This window comes from Biomphalaria glabrata, chromosome 13 (assembly GCF_947242115.1).
Source record: "Biomphalaria glabrata chromosome 13, xgBioGlab47.1, whole genome shotgun sequence".
Classification (NCBI taxonomy): Eukaryota; Metazoa; Mollusca; class Gastropoda; family Planorbidae; genus Biomphalaria; species Biomphalaria glabrata.
Genome location: NC_074723.1, coordinates 24769808 through 24794068, shown reverse-complemented (window position 1 = coordinate 24794068; position 24261 = coordinate 24769808). Strand labels below are relative to the sequence as shown.

Genomic DNA, 24261 nt, shown 5'->3' with positions numbered 1-24261 from the left:
GGACTTCACTCCCGCATTTCTGATGTTCCGTAGTCTATTTGTTTGTTATCTCAAGTAATCCGGAGTTCCACAAAATGGCTTGATTAAAAGTATTGAATGGACATTTTTAAATTATGTTCGAAACTTGACATCGAAGTATAGATCTGGGGCTATATTTTCACTTTTGAAAGATTTCACTAAGTAATTTCTTTTAAAATGAAAAATATTTTGTAATGTTATTCACAGTCATAAAAACTTGTAGACCTACATACGCTACCGCATTGGACGAACCACACACTCAACTAATTATATTACAAACGCTTGCCCAGATCTTTATTCGTCGTTACTATTCTTACATTTTTTTATCAATTTTTTTACCTTTTGGAGTTGAAGATTTGATTTGTTGTCGTCTGTCACATTTCCTTATCCTTAGAAAAAGTTGGCAGCTGCATCTGGTTTTTTTTTTTAACACGCGCTTTCATTTGAACTTGTTTTCTTGGTCGGTCGCTCTTGATCAAATCCAGCAATCGATTTTTGTCCCACTTCTACCAATGTTAGCCCAAAGTTGGGTTAGTATGTGTGTCTGTTGTATTAGTGTGTGTGTCTGTTGTGTTAGCATGTATGTGTCTGTTGTGTCAGTGTGTGTGTGTTTGTTGTGTTATTGCGTTCATAGGATCAGGAGAGGATATCTAATGGGTGTTGAATATTCATAAAACTGGGAGATAGATAGATAGATAGATAGATAGATAGATAGATAGATAGATAGATAGATAGATAGATAGATAGATAGATAGATAGACCTCTTTGGGGGCCCCTTGCATTTTGACATTTGACATATGACATGAGATAATGTACGCAAAAAATATGTAAGCCCAAAATCAAATTGGTTCAGTATATCAGTAAACTTAACAAAAAATAATCACTAAGACTCTTTTAATGAATAATACCGTTGTTTATTAGTTAAATAATGCACAAGTGACAAATCTCAATTTATATCGCTTAATTAACGTCGTGCATTCTGTGCAGCAAAGACATCTATAACATCAACTACATCGATACTTTCTAGTATTTGGGACTTCACTGACATTAAAGCCATCATTGTGCTCCTGAGATAGTTTTTGATGAACTTGAGCTTTGAGAATGATCTCTCACATGACGCAATGGAAGTGGCCTGAGTTAGCGGTATTCGGAGTAGATTGCAAGGTTTGAGCACACGTAATTCCCATATGAAGCCTGTTTGCACAATATGTCTATTGGTGATTGTATTACTGGTTTGTTGATGAAAAGGGCTCGTGCATCAATGACATCATTGAACAAGCGATTTGCCATTTATTTCATCATACAAACAGGAAAAAGTAACACAGTTTGTCATAAGCGTGTCATCATCCAACAGGTGTCTTGGTTCAAGAAACCCAAAGGTATCCATTTTCTTTCCAGCCTTTGTAATATGCCCTTCATCTCCATATAAAATCTGTCCAGCACTTCTGTCGCAACACCTTTGAATTGCAGTTCTATTGACAGCCCTACATTAGAACTCAACTTCCCATCAAGTCTTTTCTTTCTTCTGGTTGTTTTGATTACAGGGAATCCATAGTATTCACTACCTTCTTTTGCTTTTTCGATGGATTTGGGTTTTTGTCAGTTTCTCATCATTTTGCAGAAAGCATTAAAGGGTACTAATTTCTTCAGCAGCTTCCCGTATGTGCAGTCCAGACTTTTGTACTTTCTTCTGAACTATATTAATTGGGCGCAGGAACTTTGACCAGAATTCCAGATAGGCAAAAAATTCTTAATTTTCCACTGCATGAAGAAGATTCTGTGCTAATATTATATGGTATTACGTCATTGTTGGTTGTTTATGTTTTGTGCGCAAGCAAAAGGATTCAGAGTATACAGATTCAGAATATTCATATACAGTTCCAAAAAAGGTGACAATTGTTGGATCTATCTCTGCAGAATGAAAAGCTGCCAGGTTGAGAGAGTGATTATCACAGTTCAGAAATGTTGCCTTTGGATTTATGTCTAACAGACGTATCCACAGGCTAGACAGACGGCCACTCATTGTGGCTGCGTTTTAATGGGTTTAACTTTTGCGTCACGATGTTTTGTAGCCCCACTCTGGTCAACTCGGCATGGGGGCAGTTCCCATAGAAAGAATAAGATTTTTTTAATTTCACAAATATAAATATGCCATAATTGTGAAATTTCCTCTTACGAAAAGACATACATTTAGGTTTTTTTTATTCATTTTCCCACCTTTGCAATTCACTGTTTTATCAATCTATAAGAACGGTTTGTTTTGGATTTTTTTAATTTAGAAAAGCATGTTTCTATTGGATTGAGGAAAGATGAATAGAGGGATAATAACTCGAGTGTGAAGTTTAATTCTGAAATTATAGAAGCCAAACCCGAATAATGGACGATTCTAGCATTATTAAGAATAACTTTTGGATCTGTTATACTCGATTCTGTAAATTTTGTTTCAACGTTAATTAGCGTAGCCTTAAAATACGCCATTTAAATCTATTATTAGTAAAGGTAACAAGATACCTGGAATTCGCTGTATATCATGCAGTTTTATTCGTGGCAACAAAGAGAGATATATTATTAGTTCTTGCTGCAAGCACACATTTGATCTCTTTTAAAAGGAATATAAATCGGCTACAAATCTATTAAAGATTAGCATTTTAAAATGTAAAACTAACTTTAAAAAAACGAACTGATCTGTGTGGGAAAATTTAAAAAAAAAATGTCAACAAAGTCAACGTAATGATAGACCTAGATCTAGGTTTAGTCTTTGTTATAAATTTAATCCATAAATGTTGCAAAAAAGACACCAGTTGACACTATTTGTCAATCAAATATATTAATTTATGTATTTACAAACAAATTTCGGACACCCATTTGAAGGACCCCTCAAGTGGGGGCCCGGGGGATCTTCAAATTCTCCCCCCCCATCCCCCTCCTTAGCTACGCCACTGGGCAAATGTTATATACGCGAAACAGGATTTAACACAGAAACATTTGAAGAGAGAGTGGGAAAAAAAACGATCTAGACACGGTAAAACACCAAAAAGAAAGATCTGACAAAACGAAACACCAAAAAATGAAAAAAGAAACGCTCAATTTAAAACCCTGACCTTGACCTTGACACGAATGAGACAAAACTAAATTAACGTAAATGAAAATAGAAACGAAACAGAAGTAGTTTGATGTCATACTTTCATTCCCAATGAATTGGACAGAGTCAGGCGATGGGGAAATCTAACACACACTTGTCATCACACTTGAATATCTCAAGTTATATAGGCTAGGATCACAGAATAAAGTTAGTGGGAGTTATATAGGCTAGGATCACAGAATAAAGTTATTGGGAGTTATATAGGCTAGGATCACAGAATAAAGTTATTGGGAGTTATATAGGCTAGGATCACAGAATAAAGTTAGTGGGAGTTATATAGGCTAGGATCACAGAATAAAGTTAGTGGGAGTTATATAGGCTAGGATCACAGAATAAAATTAGTGGGAGTTATATAGGCTAGGATCACAGAATAAAGTTGTTCCTATTTCAGACCTTTCGATCTAAGGTCATCTGTTTCTGTGGTCAACGTTTGAAAAGCAAGGTGTCATGTGGCCAGCACAATGGCAAACCGCCTTTACTTTCCCCAACTTGTCAGGTACCACTTAGAGCTGGGTGGACTCAGGGGCGCCCTAAAAATTCCGAAATGCAAAATTCCAGTCTTCACCTAGATTCGAACCCAGGGCCACAGATTCGGAAGCTAATCGCTAAAGCACTCAGCCAGTTATATAGGTTCGGATCACAGTATAAAATTAGTGGAAGATATATTATAGATTTTCAGTTGTGGCAGAATATCTAAAAATAGCCAGCTTTTTGGTGCATCCGGTGTATAGACTGAAGGAAGTGAGGATTTGTTTTTTACAAGGTCACCTAAAGGTCACTTTGTGTTCAGTTGGAAACATTGCAGAATGATCTGTTCATAGCTTCTTCTGTTTGTAGCGCACCAACATGTGGAACAAGACTTTCCCACTAAGGCTTTCAACTCATTGCAATAAAGCCGATACCATACGAAGATCAGTTACTACGCCTTGAGAGTTTATTTATATTTCGTAGCATACAAACGTTCCTGTCGATTGGGGATACATAACGTTCCTGTCGATTGGAGGATACATAACGTTCCTGTCGATTGGAGGATACATAACGTTCCTGTCGATTGGAGGATACATAACGTTGCTGTCGATTGGAGGATACATAACGTTCCTGTCGATTGGAGGATACATAACGTTCCTGTTGATTGGAGGATACATAACGTTCCTGTCGATTGGAGGATACATAACGTTCCTGTTGATTGTAGGATACATAACGATCCTGTCGATTGGAGGATACATAACGTTCCTGTCGATTGGAGGATACATAACGTTCCTGTCGATTGGAGGATACATAACGTTGCTGTCGATTGGAGGATACATAACGTTCCCGTTGATTGGAGGATACATAACGTTCCTGTCGATTGGAGGATACAAAACGTTCCTGTCGATTGGAGGATACATAACGTTCCTGTCGATTGGAGGATACATAACGTTCCCGTTGATTGGAGGATACATAACGTTCCTGTCGATTGGAGGATACAAAACGTTCCTGTCGATTGGAGGATACATAACGTTCCTGTCGATTGGAGGATACATAACGTTCCTGTCGATTGGAGGATACATAACGTTGCTGTTGATTGGAGGATACATAACGTTGCTGTTGATTGGAGGATACATAACGTTCCTGTCGATTGGAGGATACATAACGTTCCCGTTGATTGGAGGATACAAAACGTTCCTGTCGATTGGAGGATACATAACGTTCCCGTTGATTGGAGGATACATAACGTTCCTGTCGATTGGAGGATACAAAACGTTCCTGTCGATTGGAGGATACATAACGTTCCTGTCGATTGGAGGATACATAACGTTCCTGTCGATTGGAGGATACATAACGTTGCTGTTGATTGGAGGATACATAACGTTGCTGTTGATTGGAGGATACATAACGTTCCTGTCGATTGGAGGATACATAACGTTCCCGTTGATTGGAGGATACAAAACGTTCCTGTCGATTGGAGGATACATAACGTTGCTGCCAATTTCTTTACACACAAACGTTATAGCCAATTGAAATACTTCTTGAGACCAACGTTTGTCCTCGAATGTTAGTTCGACAATAAAATGTTTAGATCTCACAGCTACAATTGAAGCGCTACTGTTTCTCCTGGAGTGAATTTGTTTTATTTTCTCTAGGCACAAGTAAAAGCTTTAGTTTTATTGATCACTGCTTTAGTTAGTTAAGAACTCCTCAAGAGAAACTCTCTAAATCCTTGGATTGCCTACTTCAGTCCTTGCGTTCTATGTCCAGAATATTTGATTGATGGGAATAGACTTCTACATAACTACAACCTTACACGAACACGCATAGGTTTCGGTGAGGAAATAGTTTACATTAGTGTCCCCCTATACCTTCAACATCACTGTGTGCGGATTTAGAGAGAAGGCGGAGGAGAGATTCTTTGTTTTAGGGTTACAATCTTATCAATTAATCTATACGAATCTATCTATAAAGTATTATAAAGGCATATAAAGTGATATACGATAGAGCGAATCAGGACGTTTTGGCGCAGCCGTTTTGGCGCGAAGGTCGTTTTGGCGCAGCCATTATGGCGCATGGGACTATTTTGCGCGAAATGTTTTGGTGATATTATGTAGCCTACGTTTATTATATTATTTCTTTAAAAAGAATGAGACTTATATATGTTTTGTATGAGTGTTTGTGTTAAGACGTATTTTTCATATACAGAACAAGAGAATTTGTAGTGTTTAAGGCAGTTATTTTATTATTGTTAGATCACTAACATTACAGACCAGGCAGCCAACCATACTTCAAGTGTATGAAATAGTCAAAGTTATTAAAACTTTCTTTCGGGGGAAGGGGAGTATAATGCAGTAGTGCATATCGGACAGACTGTACAAAACGACCCCTTTCTGTCATAATAACGTAGATCTGTTAGAATATAGAAGGGGAGATTCTGAATGTCCCATTCACCTAAAGCACATTTGACTGCTCCAACTGCCATCTGATTCTCTACTGAATAGTGAAATTCTTTTATTGTCCTTTTTTCCCTAGTCATACAAAAGAAACATTTCTTTTAGCTCATGTGAAACTATATAGTTCAGGTATTTTAAGTTGACCTATGTTTAGGCTGTGGAGGAGCTCCTTGAATTTCATTCCTGCTCCACTGAATTACTTTACGCAAAGCGTCTTTCTTTGGCAATTTCGCATGCACTGCCGCTAAAGTTCCCTGTAGAGCGCTGTTTAGGTTACAAGATGGGATCTCTATGGAAGAACAAGCACTCTTTTAAATAGCTGTTAAAATAGAGGCAGCCTGAAGTTGTGCAGCATCACTTCCATGGCTGTGCTGGTCTAGAACTAGTTGATTTAGAACAAGGTCTTTGTTTACAGCATCTGTGTAGACGAGCTCTACGTTCATTTTTAAGTTCACATCGCCAGAACTTCTTAGAGTGGTGTGCACTAAACCTATCAAAAACCAAGAAATATCCTTCATGCAAAATTTTGTCAGTCTGTCAGTGTGCTGGGCAAATGTTTAGTGAATGTTCCAAACTACGCGAGATTATACAGACGTAGGGGCGAAGAGATTGAAAAGAGAGTAGACCTTGGACCGCTCTCGGAATTAAGGATTAAGGATTATAAATTCACACCTATGGATGTCAAGAGGAGTGCTAGAAACAGATTATCGTCTTACGCGTGAGAGAGGAAAGGGTGGAGGAAAGAGTATGTGCAAGGAGTGAAATGTGCCCAGAAGAGAGGGGCTGGATAGGTGTCACAGTTACTGACCAGTCAGAAGGAAATGATCGCCGGACGCATGACGCCAACGACCAGTGCTAGGGGCTGGTCTTGTCTTCATTTGTTTGACTTTACCTGCGTCAAGGTGAGATGTGTCACCAAAATCACCCCTACCCGATTTCTCAAAATATATCTTTTCAAAGTATCTTATCTTGTTCGGATATCCTATACTCTTCAGCGAGCAATTCTTGTATGTATGTATGTATGTATGTATATATATTTATAAATTTTATTTCGAAAACGGCTCTAACGATTTTCTTTAAAAGTTCACGGTATGTGCATAATAGTGAGAAAAAAATTCTCAACTCATTGGCCACATCGGGAAAACTCGAGGTCGACCGTTATATCGGTTTGAAAATGCCTCATTATCGAAAAATTAATTTTGGCTAGAATGTTTTATGAATGAAAATTTTCCGGGACGTGAACGGGAAAAACGCTGCCTACGTCACTAGGCTTACCGCAGTATACTAAAATATTTCTTTGCCAACAAGAACGAGTTCTAAAGGATCAATAGACCTAATTAAACATTTGCACACCATCTTACTGTAGATTGATTTATTATAGAACTATGAAAGAGAAGTAATGAAATTAAATGTGTCAATGTATGATTAGTTATTGTGTTTTGAAGGCTTTATAAATTGATAAGATATATCTATATAAAGAGGCAAAACAAATGGCTAGAAAATGTGCTAACAACTTTTGGAGGGATACCTGCAACAGAATCCAAGACAGTCTCCACTCAGGAAATAGCAAAGCTCTATTTGATGTCATTAAAGCGGCCCCAGGTCCAGCAGTGTCTAAGCCTGCCCCCCTTCTATCCAAATCAGGAGAAAAAAATACAGATCAAACCAAGCAGCTAGAACGATGGACAGAACACTACCTCGAAGTCTATGCCACACAGAATACAGTAGACGATGTCGCCCAGTACTGGAATGCCTAGATGAGCTTCCGAGCCTTAGTGACCTCAAAAAAGCAATTAACTGCTTAAAAAATAGAAAATCTCCTGGGAGTGATGGTATCCCAGTGGAAGTAGTGAAAGTCAACGAATCACTCCTGCTCCCTGAACTCTATATTCTCCTCTGCCGCTGTTGGGAAACAGGTCATGTCCCACAGGACATGCGTGACGCAACTATAGTCACAATATACAAGAACAAAGGGGATCGGAGTGATTGCAACAACTATAGGGGTATCTCTCTCCTCAGTATAGTGGGCAAAATCTTTGCTAGAGTGGCACTATCCAGGCTGCAAGTGATAGCTTCTAGAGTCTACCCAGAGTCTCAGTGTGGATTCAGGAGTGGTAGGTCCACTATAGACATGATATCTTCTCTACGACTACTGCAGGAGAAATTTAGAGAGAGAGACAGACCCCTTTACATTGTTTTTGTCGATCTGACTAAAGCTTTTGACATGGTCAGCAGAAGTGGCCTTTTCAAACTCCTGAGGAAAATAGGTTGCCCTCCCAAACTACTGAAGTTAATTGAGTGTTTTCACGAGGAAACTAAATGTACTGTCAAATTTAATGGAGCCCAATCAGCACCTTTTGAGGTTTGCAGTGGTGTCAAGCAGGGATGTGTGCTCGCACCTACTCTGTTTGGCATATTCTTCTCCTATCTACTGCATTATGCGTACAGCGACATAAACGAAGGTGTGTTTCTCCATACAAGATCCTCTGGAAAACTATTTAATGTATCAAGGCTGCGGGCAAAAACCAAGGTTAGGAAGCTACTCGTCAGGGAACTCCTGTATGCCGATGATGCAGCTATTGTGGCTGATTCTGATATTCAGCTACAGTCCATGGTTGACAAACTATCTGCTGCTTGCCAGAAGTTCGGCTTAAACATCAGTCAAAGCAAGACTAAGATACTTGTCCAAAACACAAACACTGCACCTCAAGTAAGCATTAATGGCCAACCACTAGAAATTGTTGATCACTTTTGTTACCTTGGCTCCATCATATCCAACAACACTCTACTGGATAAAGACATAAACAACAGGATAGCCAAGGCAATGGCCACCATGTCACGGTTGCAGAAAAGAGTCTGGGAAAACATATTGCTGACTAGCAGGACTAAAGCCCTAGTCTACCGGACCTGTGTGTTGAGCACCTTGCTGTACGGAAGTGAAACATGGTCAACCTACTCATGGCAGGAAAAAAAGCTGAATGTCTTCCACCTCCGATGCCTAAGGCGGATCTTTAAAATAAGGTGGCAAGATAAGATAACAAATGAGGAAGTGCTACATAGAGCAGGATGCCAGGACATCCGCTCTGTTATCAGCAGCAGACGCCTTGGCTGGCTTGGCCACGTTCGTAGAATGCCAGTAGGTCGACTTCCACAGGACATCCTGTATGGCGATCTAATTGAAGGCAGGAGAGCCGCTGGTCGCCCACTTTTACGTTATACGGATGTATGCAAACGCGACATGAAGCTCTTCAAAATCGACACTGGCAACTGGGAAGAGGTGGCACTGGACAGATCCACATGGAGAGAGAGCATAAAGGAAGGGTCACAGATTGCAGATGTCATACACAACAGAAGCAGAAAGAAGGGTGAAAATGCAATGGCGCCTGGTGATTTTATATGCCCAACCTGTGATCGCAGCTGTGTATCAAGGATTGGCCTCTTTAGTCACACAAGAAGTTGCAAAGGGAAAAGATCGTCTCGCGAGACGTAAAATGCCACAGATAAATTGATAACACTTGAATTGCCTAGAGCGGTGTAGATACCTTGTACTTTGTTGTTTATTTTGCTGGTGACCTACAGCTGTTCTATTTCAGCTAAAGCAAGTTGGCGCCTAAACTGGTCTTTTAAGCGTTTCGGTATAACGTCGTATACTTTTTTAGCTCACCAAAAAAAGACTGCCTTTGGCATGCGTTCGTCTGAGATTCGTCTTCCATACAGGATACCGCTCTGTCCAGCGTAACTGACGGACTTAAAGAATTACCTCTATTCAAAGCCCCGGATACACATTTGAGACCAAAGAAAATCTGCAGAGGCAGACGCGAAAAGAAAATCTTAATCGACCACTGTTTGACAATGGTTATGCTTGCCCTGGATGTGGCAAAATTTGTAGGTCACAGCAGGGGCTGCGTAGCCACGGGAAATACTGCAATCCTCATTAATCTTAGGAATCGAAGACAAGCCTTATTATTATTTTTTTTTGCTGTTGAATTATTACCATAAGTTCGTGCTTTGTGTCTACTGTCCCGTACCAAAACAAAGGAAATGGTCATAACACAGCTTCTCTACTCCTTAGTTGCTCACACTGAACAAGATATCTAGCCAGCGGCCAACGAGTTTGCGTACGCTGCAGCCTCTTTTTATTTAACTATACACCTCCGTAAAAAGCTTGGGGTTAGGGCTTGGAGATGGAAGGCCCAGTTGAGATCTGAATGGAGGGATGTGTATAAGCAGGCCATATCCCTCCACGGGCTGTAGCACCACTGGGATGGATGGATGGTATGAACTTCTTATAGTCCAACAGTCAGGCTGGGCAGGGCACGTATCCCATATGGGTAACGAGCATATTGTTTGGCGTAACAGAGGTGTCCCATGGAAACGTTTCTTTAGAAAACTAATGCAATGATTTAAGTCTATTAAGAAAAAATGCGCCATTTTACTTTGTCACAAAGTGCCTGTTTTACCCTATAACGTAGAGATTTGCGTCACTTGATGTTTCGTACTCAAGACATAATGAGTATACTAATTCCATAATTAAATGTCTGAACGCAACCATCTAAGAAGTTACACTGCAAAGACTTTCTTCTAAGCCAGTAATAGTAGACCTACAATAGTTTCACACAAAAAATGGATTGTAAAACTATAAGACGGATGTGAGCTGTGGTTTGTCTAGACTATAGAAGGACTTAAGAGACTTTATATTTAATCGCCATGTATAATTACATTTAGAACTAACAGAACACTAAATGTAACTCTTCAGATTAGTAGTATTTATATGATCGTTCATTTTCGTAATTACAAAAATATTCCCAAAATGACTAAGGAAATTATTAAACCGAGCTAGGATCGGTCATCCAGGTACTTTAAAGTATAAATGTACTGGAGGCTATATTACTATGGAGGATTAATTTCTTGTATATTTTTTTTTTTAGATATTTATGCAAACTTGTTTGTTTTGTTAAGAATGGTTTTGAACATTATCTGTATTATTATTGTAAATGTATTCTGTTATATAACCGACTTAAATTTAAAACAGAAAAGTTTACTTCGTTTTCAAAATGAAAGATTGTATTTAGTTTGTTAGCTACTTATAGTTACAACTAAAGGGAAAAGTTTCTTTCTTGAGGCCTTGAATGAGAGAGTCACTCCTTAGAGAACTATCAATCTGATAATCATTCAATATCATCCGATAAGCCAGGTACAAGTTGAAAAATATCTTCTCAATCATCAGTTCATTGAATACATATCAAAATAAAAATTTAATAATAATAAGATTAATATACGCTCGTGTCTCCGTATTCTGTGGTATCATGTTCTAAGTCCCGGCCTAACACTAGAATACTATGTGGGCAAACGTTCGATACGTAAACGTGTTTTGTGATGTCGCAGACAGGGTTGTGGCTGGTGATAGGTTTTTGTTGTAGCATCTGATTCTTGCTGAAAAGAGTGAAAGCTGCCTTTTTACCACTTCTGGGGTCGATTGCGATCTTTGTAACCTTGTTTTCCATTTATATTTAGTTGTTATAGTCTCTTCAAAATTGGAACCTGAAAGTGTCTCATTAAAACTGTGCATGTAAGTTTCAATTCTTCTTCTTGTCCCAAGCACATTGAAACAGCCACGGGACAAGGGAACAGCCACGGGAAGAGGGAACAGCCGCGGGAAGAGGGAACAGCCGCGGGAAGAGGGAACAGCCGCTACATTTTGTATTTGTTTTGTTCAGCAAGATTTTTGTTTGAAATTCCGAATGATATGAGGCAAACTGTCACAAAAACGTTCTCGGATAATAAAGATAATAGAACACTTGTGTAGCCACTTCGCAGAAACCACATGATGCGCCTAATTAAAATATCCTTCACATTGTGTCACATGACACCAATTGAAGCGGCTTCTTTGAGCAGCAGCAAGACAAAGAAGTGTTTCGTTGCCCTCTGAATTATTTCTAGCATTAATCAAAACGAGGCGGTTGTCAAGGGCAGAATTTCAATGCGTGTCTACGCGCTCTTTTTGCGAAGACGTCATTTCCTGGTCTTAATGTGTCAGTGTCAAGTATGACTAGCTTACATCCTACAAAAAAAAGTAACATCTTTGTTATTTGAGGTCCACTAAGCAAGACCAGGAGTTCTTAAACAATATTATATAGTCTAAATATAGCCTATATATATATATATATATATATATATCATGGGCGTAGCCAGGATTTTTTTTCGGGGAGGGTTTGGGGGGGGATTCCCCCCCCGACCCCCCCCCCCCCCCCCGCGAAAAAAAAATTATATATATATATGTGTGTGTGTGTGTGAGAGTGTGTGTGTACATAATTAATCTTTATTACATTCTGACCCTTTCGGAAGACGTTTAATGTTTATTGTAGACTACCCGCCCTTGCTAGCAAGGGGGTCTGGGGGAGTTAGCAGCGCTCCCCCAGCGCGGGGCGAAGCCCCGCCGCCGAGCACTATTTCTGGTATTGAAAGCCAACAAAATGTATATTCTGAGGTATCTACAGTGCATTATCTTGCTATTAAAAAGTTTTGTTTCAAAAACCTAATGTGCTATTCTTACTGACTTAGACCCTCTCGCGCCGTTCGGCGCATTTTCCGGCAAGCTGTTTCCGCAACTCTTCTTTTGCGTAATTCATTTTGTCGGAAAACATGTCCCGCAAAACCTCATGCGACGCTCTGTCACAACCTTACTAAGGACTCGACTCCCAGTTCGGCATATGATTTCTTTGATTTCGACCCGATCTCTATAACTGACTCCTAAAATCTGTCTTAGCCATCTTTGTTGAGACACATTTAATGATTTTCAATTTCGGCAGAAGATTATTCACACTTAATTAATGGAGCCCAAGCCACTGGTAGAAATTTGTAACCTTTCTTGAATACGCTCTTGGAATTACATGCCTGTATTTCGCTTAGATTTTATATGGAAAAGGAAAGTTTTTTCGTCAAATCATCTGTTGAGGGGTTTTAAACTAAGAAATCTCTGGAGTTTTTTTTTGTTTTGTATTAAATTCAAAACCCCATTTAGCTACGATCATAGAATTTGGTGACTGTAGTTTGCTTTAAAATAATATCGAAGAGAGAGGTTTTCAACTCTAAACGCTCTGTAGGGGAATTTTAAACTCAAAACCATCTGGAGGGGTTTTAAACTTTATAGAAAAAGCCATCTGGAGGAGGGGGATTTAAACTCAAAACCCCTTTGGCTACGCTCATAGATTTTATAGTGTGTAATTTGCTTTTTTTTTTATATTGAAGAGGTACTTTTTAGCTTCAAACCCCAACTGGAAGGGGGAGGGGGGTTGAACTCAAAACCCCTTTGGCTACGCTCATAGAATTTTGAGTGTGTAATTTGCTTTTTTTATATTGAAGATGGGGTTATCGTAAATTTTGGATGGGGTTTTAAAATCAAAATCTTCCTCAACTGTGCTGTTGGAATTTGGGGATTGTTGTTTGCATTTTTTTTTTGTTTTGTTTTATAGAAGAGGGGGATTTAACTGCAAAAACCTCTGGTAGGGGGTTTAAAATTCAAAACCCCCTGTAGGGGGTTTTAAACTCAAAGACCCCTGGTAGAGGGATTTGTATCTCAAACCCCCCTGATAGGGGTTTTTAAATTCTCAAAACCCCCTGGTAGGGGGGATTTAAACTCAAAACCCCCTGGTAGAGGGTTTTTAACTCAAAACTGCCTCGGCTGTGCTGTGGTAAGTGATGATTTAGTATTAAAATCTCACCTAAAATAAACAAAATGAAAGCAAAAATCAGTCACTTAATTCCGTCCCCCTCCCTGCGGCGGGGGGGGGGGATTTCATTTCGGGGGGGGGGGGGTTTGAACCCCCCCACCTGGCTACGCCCATGATATATATATATATATATATATATATATATATATATATATAGTCCTCTTAGAGGAAATTTAATCTTCCGTAGACGAAATAAACTCTATCTAATCGAAACATAATCTTTTCTTTGCTGGTTTCATGGATTTCGTTTTCGCATTCTTAACCAAGGCATCCAGCCAGTTTGTAATGGTCTACTTGAAACCATTCTCCAGCCTGCTGCTAACTATAAGAACTTATTTCAGATTAAGACATTTACAAATGTAGATCTACAATGACATCAAACTAGTTTGTTTTTAAATACAAGTTTTAAATCTATTCCGTTTTCTATTCCGTTTCCTTTAGCTAAAGCTGTGTATTTGTTGTTTTGTTTTTTAATTGAATGGCTTCCAAATGTATTCTGTCTGAATACTAGAGGAGTGGATGAAATATACAAAAAGCAGAGAAGTTTAAGGAGACACGAAAAAAAAAATTAAATAAAACATCTGATCATTATTTTCTATATTCTTATATTTTTACATTTACATCTATCCCTTAGTCTGTTGGACCGTAGGGCCGCCATGCAAGATTCGTCGACCGTCTTTCTCCATTCCTCTCTGACCTTGGCCTTAGTTAGAACCTCTCTCAATGGCATGCCCGTCTATTCTTTTATGTTGTCTTCCCATCGCTTTCTCTGTCTCCTTTTTTTTTCCTGGTACTGTTATATTTATATATTATATATATTGGTATATTTATGTATATTAAAGTTAGCAGGGCAGTAGTCGCTATTAAATTTGTGTCGTTTGTCTGTCTGTCCGTTCGTCCATCCTGGTTAGATCGCAACAACATAGAAAAGATATAGAAAATCCGATATATAATATTTTAGATATTGCAAAGGTCTGCAACAACGGCAGTTTTTTTTCCCCTAAAAGCGAAACGTTTAATTTTAGAATGAAATATTCAAGTAGTTATTTCATTGAAAAATACACCGATTTAAACAACAAAAAACTACAGGTTGTCTGAAGTGAAAGCTATTCTGTATATTTTCAAAACCATTTAGGCTGACTTTTATTTTCAATCATAATGTTTAAAAAAATTATCACTAATTTCAGTGTTTTCTGTTATAAAAGCTACTAATTTTTTTAAAATAAAATGTTTATCTTAGTTTTAAAATACAAAGAATGCATTTAGTATGTAGGCCTATATAAGTAAATTTTATTTTAAAGCAACATTTAATAAAATGTGTTTACTATAATACAGGTGCATTGTACATTACACTGCCACGACATCTATTAAAACAAGGTTACAAAGACAGTTTGTGTGGAAACACAAACTCAAAATCGGCCCCCGAAGTGGTTCACCCAGGCAGGAAAATAGACAGGTTTCAATATTTTTAGAGGAATATCGGTATTAAATTCTATCAGAAGTGGTCCACCCAGGCATGTAAAAAGGCAGGTATCAATATTTTCAGAAAGAATATAATAATGAAATTCTATCAAAAGCAAATGACAGAGAAAAATGGAGAAAGAAGGTTGACAGATCCTGTGTGGTGCCCCAAAGGTCCAGCTGACCAAGGGATAGGTGATAGTGAATTTGAAATTAGATGTGAACCTGGCCTTATTGATGTCTTATAATGAGTATCTAATTGATCTAATTGTTTTGTAAAGGGTCAATCTCTATTATTCAAAGCCTCAAGACAAATGTATTTCCGTAAAAAAAAATAATTCCTTTAGTTTTGTGTTCAATGTTTCCATTACGTTGCTGCAGTTCACGCGATAATATGAAAAACTACCTATTAATTGTTGTTTTAAATTATGTCCAACTTATTTGCATAGTAAATGGATTTTTTTTCTCTTTAAAAAAAAGTTTAAAAAGTTCTTTACGACAGAACTTACATAACTTAGCAATACAATTGCAAAAAAAATATATATATATATTTCTTTTACCAAAAATCTAAAACCATTTGCTTAAAAAAATGGCACCCAGGCGCTTGAACTTGACTTGGCTTGGCTACCTAGATGGGGGGTCGAGGTTCGACACCCGACTCGGGCAGAGTTGTGTTTACTGAGCGCCTAAAGGCAGCACGGAAAACCAACTCCTAGAAAAGTAGCCTTTGCATCAGAACTTTGAATGATCTAAAATATCATGATGTCCGATTTTCATTTTCTCTTCTAGTTTCTGAAATCTAAACGGGACGGACGGACGGACAGACAGGCCACATAAAACTAATAGCGTCTTTTCCCTTTCGGGGGCCGCTAAAAATGACACAAAAAATAACATCATTTAAGTCAGGTTCACATGGAACCTTATCATCATGCTAAAAATATTGAAACCTGCTTTTTTTTTTACCTGCCTGAGTGAACCACTTCGGGGGCCGATTGTAAGTTTGTGTTTCCACACAAACTATCTTTGTAACATTGTAGGATTACATGTATTTAATTAAATTAAATTATTATACATATTGTACTTTCTTGAGTAAAGAATTTATTTTTCTTGTATAGAGAACTGTTACATGTGTTAGGGTACTTACTGAACCGGCAATAATATTCCCCACTATGTAACTTCTTATCAAACCTGACAAATTGGTAATAGATCTTTTTCATTTCTGACGCATGATGTAGAACTGCTATCCATCTCTCATCAACTCTCTTACTCTTTCACCATCTCTCACTCTTTCACCATCTCTCACTCTCTCACCATCTCTTTCACCAACTCTCTTACTCTCTCTCACCATCTCTCTCTTACCTGATTCAGATGTCCAAATGATTCGAGGCAAGCACGCTTCTTTTATGAACCATGTGACCCGAGAAAGGCTTTTATCTCGTGGCCAGGATGAGAAATTGGCTCTTTACCGATCTCTCTGTCAGTAGGCCCCCGTCGACTAGGTGATCATTTCTTCACACCCGTCCTGCATGTTGCACGTTCTTCCGAGCCCCTGCATGAATTCCTCCTTTCATGTGTGGCTGGAAGCTCAAGCCCCACGTGGGGGCCATCTTTATGCCTATGCTGTCCCATCGTACCCGTGAAGGGACCACCCACCACGCGTATGGGCCCCTTTGGGAAACGGGCTGATGGGGGTTTCGGACTGGTTTATCTAGGCTTTTTTCCATCCCTACCCCGTGTAATGTAGCCTCGCTAGAGGAGACGTGTGGTAGCCCACTATGTTTGCTACCATACTTCGTCTATACACTTTTCCGGGCGGACGTTTCCACCGGAGGGTCAACGCTGAGACCACGGGAGCATTCCTCCGGCCTCTCTGTTACCAGCTCTATCACTCACTTTTCCAGTTTTTCTCTCCATCTTTCTTTCATTAAATCTCATTAAAACATTTTTTTAAAAAAGCAGGTTTTCAGCTTTTGTTAGGAAGTCTACTTAGGGGCAATCTCTATTTCCACATTTCAATGGTCCTCAAACTAATAAACAAAATTATAACAATAACATTTTAAGAAATAAAAAAAACAAGTACAATTTGCTTCATTTTGAAATATTTATTTTGGCTTTAGCTTATAGAACTTTATGTTAAACATCAAGTTAATAAACAATTCATATGTGAACTTGTATTCAATATCATACTCTAGAAACAAACTTTCACTCATGGCCTATATTTTTTATAAGATTGTTTAGAATAGTCGGGGGAGGGGGGAGACGGCTGCACGATGGAAAAAAAACTAACTTCAATTTAGAGACTGTTGATATGGTGCGCAAAGGTACACGCGTTCAAGATAATAAAGTCTATTGTTGTCCCCCATGACACTAATGGTAGTTGTTTGCTTATTGCTGACTGAGAACCTTGACCTTAATAATGTCTATAGAAGTTGCACGGACGACAGGGCGAGACTTTTTGTGTTTTGTTTACCAAACCGTTTCATTAACAGTTAAGGCTACTAGAGAAAACAAGCTAGCGCGGTTCAATGTTCACTGTTGTGAAGTACAGAGGACAATCTATGTCATCTATTACATTTTAGGATCAAAGATGACAATAATGGTGAAACCTGCCACCTTTTTAAAAGGGGTTCAGTTTTGGTTTGGATTTCGACAAGTAAAAAGGGCTCAAATATTTCCTTCCTTTAACGTTACGGATAGGTCCTTGTAGCCATTGACTAACGGTTGGGGGTGGGGGGGGAAGAGTCTCTATTGATCAAGATTTTAAATTAGCATGGCCTCTCATGGACCTGTACAATATGGTGATGGATTAAAGCAATATATAAAAAATACACTAAAGTTGCAAATACAAACAAAAAATAACATTGTTTGTATAGCAACAAAACATTGTTTGAGTAGCATATTTTCACTTAAATTCTCATTTAATTATTTCTATTTACACTCGTACTAACTGAAGCTACTTCTATTTACTCTCGTACTAACTGAAGCTACTTCTATTTACTCTCGTACTAACTGAAGCTACTTCTATTTACTCTTGTACTAACTGAAGCTACTTCTATTTACTCTCGTAATAACTGAAGCTACTTCTATTTACTCATGTACTAACTGAAGCTACTTCTATTTACTCTCGTACTAACTGAAGCTACTTCTATTTACTCTCGTACTAACTGAAGCTACTTCTATTTACTCTCGTAATAACTGAAGCTACTTCTATGAAGTGAAAACAAAACCTTTGCACTTGTCGTCCAGACTCTGGAATGTGACAGCCTCAAAACAAAATATTGCATGACAGAAATGGTATGAAGGCAGGACAAAAACCAAATAGAAAATGAATGAATTGTAGATATAATAGTTTAGACATTCCAACATTCACTGGGGCCCTACATATATTTGCTTAGATATTCCAACATTCACTCGAGCCCTACGTATATTTGTTTAGACATTCCAACATTCACTCGTGCCCTACGTATATTTGTTTAGACATTCCAACATTCACTCGAACCCTACGTATATTTGTTTAGACATTCCAACATTCACTCGAACCCTACGTATATTTGTTTAGACATTCCAACATTCACTCGAACCCTACGTATATTTGTTTAGACATTCCAACATACATTCGAACCCTACGTATATTTGTATATCTTTATAAATAAGTGGTTTTATATGTAGACATCTTTTATTATTTAAATCATCAAGAGATTAGTTAATTTAGTGAAATTTATATTTTAACTTTGTAAGCAGAAACTATTAATTGTCGAGATTTTTAGACCATGACGATGAGGAAATAGATTTAGACATTTAATCAAGTTGGTTGTTGCTATTGAAGCGAGAGATCATTTCAAAATAAAAACAAATCTATTTTTAGTATAGAGTTGGATAGCCTATATTTGTTTCATGGAGTGTTTACCTCAAAAGTGACTTTTCTAGCAAGGACATTGTTCCTTCTGGTTAATAACGTTTTGAGAGGTCATACGCTTAAATTCATTTCAATTCTGTAATGCTATTCTAAAGACTATTATGAGACTATGTGGTGAATATATAATAGTTTTATACCTCTGGTCGTTGTACCGATAGGGGTAGTAGTGTGTATGTAGTCCAAAGGCAGCGTTAGAGGAGCGGCCAACCGTGACGGTCAACAGCGATGTTCCAGAAACATCTCAATGGAACACTACTCAGGCCAGTCAAGTCAGATACGGTCATGTGATCAACTAGAAAAGACTAGTGATGTTCCGTTGGGTTCTAGAAGGCCTTCAGGGACCCTATATAAGAATGAAGGTGTCAGAGTCAAGTCAGATAAGGTCATGTGATCAACTAGAAAAGACTAGTGATGTTCCGTTGGGTTCTAGAAGGCCTTCATGGACCCTATATAAGAATGAAGGTGTCAGAGTCAAGTTAGATGTAAAATGTTTTACATGTTTCGGATGTTCCTTCAGAGTTGAAGATAATTACTTCCTAGTCCTAACCTCCCGCAGGACGACGGGGGATGGGAGCGGGCAGGGTTTGAACCCTGGACCATCGATAAATCTGAACGAAAGTCCAGCGCGCAAACCGCACGACCAGGCAGATACGGTCATGTGATCAACTAGAAAAGACTAGTGACGTTCCGTTGGGTTCTAGAAGGCCTTCATGGACCCTATATAAGAATGAAGGTGTCAGAGTCAAGTCACTTCACGTTTCCTCACTACTTCAAAAGTGGAATTCAAAGTCAGAGTAAAAAAAAAAAAACAGCATGTCAGAAATCGGTCCGGAACTGAGAATCGAATACAAGAAGAGATCAGTAGAGTTTGATACTGCAGTATAAGAGTTGATACGGTGGAGTGGTTTTCTTCAATGAAGCTCTTGTACAGTCAGTAATACGCTGTTGTCATTGTACAGTATTGGCTGTGATTTATTGGACATTAAACTCTGAATCTATTTTGGAGCCCTGAGTTGTCAAGTTCTTTGTGCGGTGTGGGTGCAGTTTGCAGAGAGTATGGATAGTGACAGCAGTTACAAGATTGTTGATTTGGCAGAACCTCCATTCTTTTTATAGTTCAGTAATTTCATGTTTTTATTATCAGTTCTGGCTTTTTTTAAACTCCGGAGATCTCCAATTATTCTTTCAGTCATATTAAACAACAAATGGTCTATAAGATAAGTAAAAACAAAGGGGACTTTCTTTACAATTTGATTTCAATTTCACTTAAATATGACATCCACGATTTCAACGCACAGTTTATCATTTTCAAAAGACTGATTCTCACTAAATAAAAGACTGAGTCTCACTAAATAAAAGACTGATTCTCACTAAATAAAAGATTGAGTCTCACTAAATAAAGGACTGTCTCACTAAATAAAAGACTGAGTCTCACTAAATAAAAGACTTAGTCTCACTAAATAAAAGACTGAATCTCACTAAATAAAAGACTAAGTCTCACTAAATAAAAGACTGAGTCTCACTAAATAAAAGACTTAGTCTCACTAAATAAAAGACTGAATCTCACTAAATAAAAGACTGGGTCTTCACTAATGTTCATGTCCAGCAAACTTCAGCCATCTCGTACGTTGATCGTGACCAGCTTCTCAATCTGTTGACACACTCTCAATTTTCTCTCTATAAGATTTCTCTCTTTATAAAAACACATTTTTCCCCATTATCAGTGAAAACTTCCCACCAAATAAGATGTTTGTGTGTGTGTGTGTGCGTGTCCCCCCCTAGTCTGGCAAGTAGATCTATAATTCTACTTCAGAGACTGTCACCTCGGTTCACACGTAGTGGACTACTACTTTAGACCACGGCTGAGTTGTGGAACACTTGGTCCTAGGCTGGGAGCTCGTGACATTTTACTCGGACATTGAAGTTGTTTCGGCTCTCGAAGATACTTGACATTACCCTTTGGTCAAAGTGAGCATTTTTGTATTTCTAAGCAGTCGGGAAAAACTAAAGACGGTTTGTAGTTGTGCTGGCCGCGTGACACACTCGTAAACCGTAGGCCAAAGAAACAAATGACCTTTACATCATCTGCCCTGTAGACCACAAGCTCTGAAAGGGGAACTTTACTTACTTTTTTTAAGCCGTTGAAAACAGAAACAAATTTCAAAGACTGTTCCTTCTATATCTCTAACCACAACTTTCACCCCAAACCCTGACTGTAACGCTTACATTAACTATACAATAGGATTCCTTTTTAATGTATAAATTGTCCAACTGTTATTACAATGGATCTGTGTTTCTCAACACGTGCAAGTTAAACATAGCAAGCTATAAAAATTTGTGTTGTCCTTTTTATAGTGTGGTTTTACTATCAAAGTATTGATCGGGTTTCATCTTTACAGCTGGCATGCACAATAAGACTGAAGATCATCCAAGATATTGCACTGGCCTATATTAAGAATGTTTTGTGCTCACATGCCTTACATTAATCATAAGATTATATCACAGATAAACGTCATTGAAAACACACACATATGCACAAGCCTACACATACACACACATGTAGATGTATTTTCAATAAAATAGTTAGTCCAATTTGTTTATATTATTTGGCTTTGTAAATCCGAAGTACTTTAAATCTTATAATTGAACAAGAACAATGTCCAGGCAGCCATTGGTGTGCTTTAGTCATTTTGAATGCACAAAGCTGTTAGTGTCCTATTGAATTTGTTACTGTTTCATCTTGTTAACATTTTGTTGTTTTTTTTCTTCACTTAAGGAGTCAGTTACAAAGGCATACAAATATTGTACTACCAAGTGTTTTTGTATGTGGTAGTACCAGTACATACACAAAGGAAAGTTAGCGGATAAGCCACAGAGATATGACATATAATGACATTTATTATTGTCATTTGATGACAACTATGTTGAATACTCCTTACTTCTGACAATTAACGTGCCCTGAGATTTCTGGCTCCTGTCAAAGATAGCCACTGTGGGCCGGTAGAGGGTCGTGGTGATCTTTCCCGGCACCCGTCTTGCGCTTGTCATCGATGACCTCATCATGTCCAGCAGGGTGGTCCTGAAGTCACGTGACATTACGCAGTAGAGTAAAAAGTTGATGCCGTTGTTAACCAGCGCCACCATGTCCATGATGTCACCTAAGGGCAGGTAAACCTCATTGAAGAAGGGCGGAATGGTGGCGGAAAGTACAATTAAGATGGCTTGAGGAAGCTCCGTGATCAAGAACAGGGTGATCACCAAAAGAAGCATACGAGTGGTTCTAGAATTATCATGATGTCGACTCGGTCCCCGGCGTCCGCTGGCCAAAGGCGAGGTGGAAGGTCGTTTGGGTTTCTGCTCTTCTTTCATCATGATCGTCATCTGATGCTTCACTTGATTTTTGCAGTTGGAACATAGAAGCTCTTCCGACTCTCCACCGCCAGTGTTTCTATCACTCTGGTTCTCTTTGGTGCTGTCACCCGTCTCGTCCACAGACTGGACTTGGAGCAGGTGGTCCCCCGTGTAGGGGTGCTCGGGGGAGTGGTTAGCGTTGAAAGGAGGAAAGAAAGAATCCGACGCCCTAGTGGTCTGATTTTTGTTCAGCATGCGTATGTTGGTCCTGAGGGTACGAACCAGGAGTCCTCCGTAAACCACCATAAGGATACAGGGCAAAAACTTGGCCAGAGCACACTGGAACCATAGATTTAGGTGTGTGATGGGCTGGACTTGAGGTGTACCCAAATCTCTGAAGTCTGTGATATAGATGTATGAGGTCACGTTGGTATCTATAAAAAAGAAAAGAAAAAACCTTAATAATACGTGTAACATTACTCACACCATATTAATATGTGTAATATTACTCATACCCTCAATGGCGAAATAAACAAAAATAATTCGAATTTACAAAGAAATCTGTCTTACACAATGTGTACTCCAGTTGATTCTTTTCCAGACTTTATATGGTTAATTATGTCCAAAACATCCTCAAATTATAGTATCACTTTTTACTTATCACCTTCTACCATCCAACCGCCCCTCCCTCGCCCTCCGGCTCACAACAAAAAAGTTACTCCTACCTACAATCACTCAATTTATTTTGGCTTCTCAATTCAAATTTAATATTAACTCTGCAAGACTGACACCCCATCAACAAAGGTTGCGAATCTATCTAAACTGGTTCATAGCAATCGCGTAGGAGGTAAACGGAACCTGTGTACGAAATTTCATGTGAATCCGTACGACATTTTAAAGGATCTCATGATCAATCAGTCAGTGAGAGGTAACTTAGAAATATGTAGCAGATAAAATCAACTAGCTGATACCCGTGCTACTCTACGGTTGAAATATTTGATATATCTGTACATTGTCCGAAACACTTTTAAAAACATCAATAAAACATTTCCCTACCCCAACACAATGTTCCAGCCCTCAAATACTTAAAGTCCTTTTTGTCTCAGCAACACTTCTTAGGTCCATCAGTTGTAACCTTCCATCTCCCTGCAGTATAATGCTCCCCTTCCACACATACACGCACACTCGAACGCGTTGCTCAAGCCGCCTCGGGCCTACGTGCTAACCACTCTGCTAGTGAGATACTTGTGACTAGAGATTTTATAATTACATATTGTTTATTAGAATTCGGAGGATCTCAGAGCATTGAATATCAGTTGAGAATAGGCTGCAAACATTGCGGAGACGGATTTCTTCGGAGACAGACTTCTTGTAGACAGATTTCTTTGCAGACAGATTTCTTTGGAGACAGTTTTTTCGTACAATGCGCCGAATGAGGCTGGAGGATCTAAGTAAGTATGATGGTTCAATGTAATTTCAAAGCCATATCTTAGAGCTGGATCAAGTCTGTTGTTCTGCTTAAGTCTAGCCCTAGAGTATTGAGGGTGCTTGAGCTTAGATCATCTCGTGGACAATCTGGGCTCAAGCTTTACAGTTACAGAGGCAACAAATGCTTTAATTCAATGAATTTAAAGTACTTGAAGATACATACAGCGTCTCAAACTTGATACTCAAAATTATAGACCTTACATTTCTAGCCGTGTTACATTGTTCAACTTT

General features: G+C 38.6%; 2 protein-coding genes across 2 annotated transcripts in view; both read right to left on the bottom strand.

Annotated features, from left to right (window-relative positions):
• Nucleotides 1-4098: 4098 nt before the first annotated feature.
• LOC129922550 (adhesive plaque matrix protein-like) lies at nucleotides 4099-5115 on the bottom strand. Its single transcript, XM_056009187.1, has one exon. The coding sequence runs from the start codon at nucleotides 5113-5115 to the stop codon at nucleotides 4099-4101; it is 1017 nt and encodes a 338-aa protein (XP_055865162.1).
• A 12326-nt stretch (nucleotides 5116-17441) lies between these two features.
• The window catches only part of LOC106057445 (G-protein coupled receptor dmsr-1-like), a 56005-nt gene continuing 49185 nt past the window's right edge, over nucleotides 17442-24261 (bottom strand). The window contains exon 5 of the mRNA XM_056009247.1: nucleotides 17442-22976. Within this exon, the coding sequence (XP_055865222.1) occupies nucleotides 22111-22976 (866 nt within the window). The 3' untranslated portion in view covers nucleotides 17442-22110. The remainder of the gene's footprint in view (nucleotides 22977-24261) is intronic.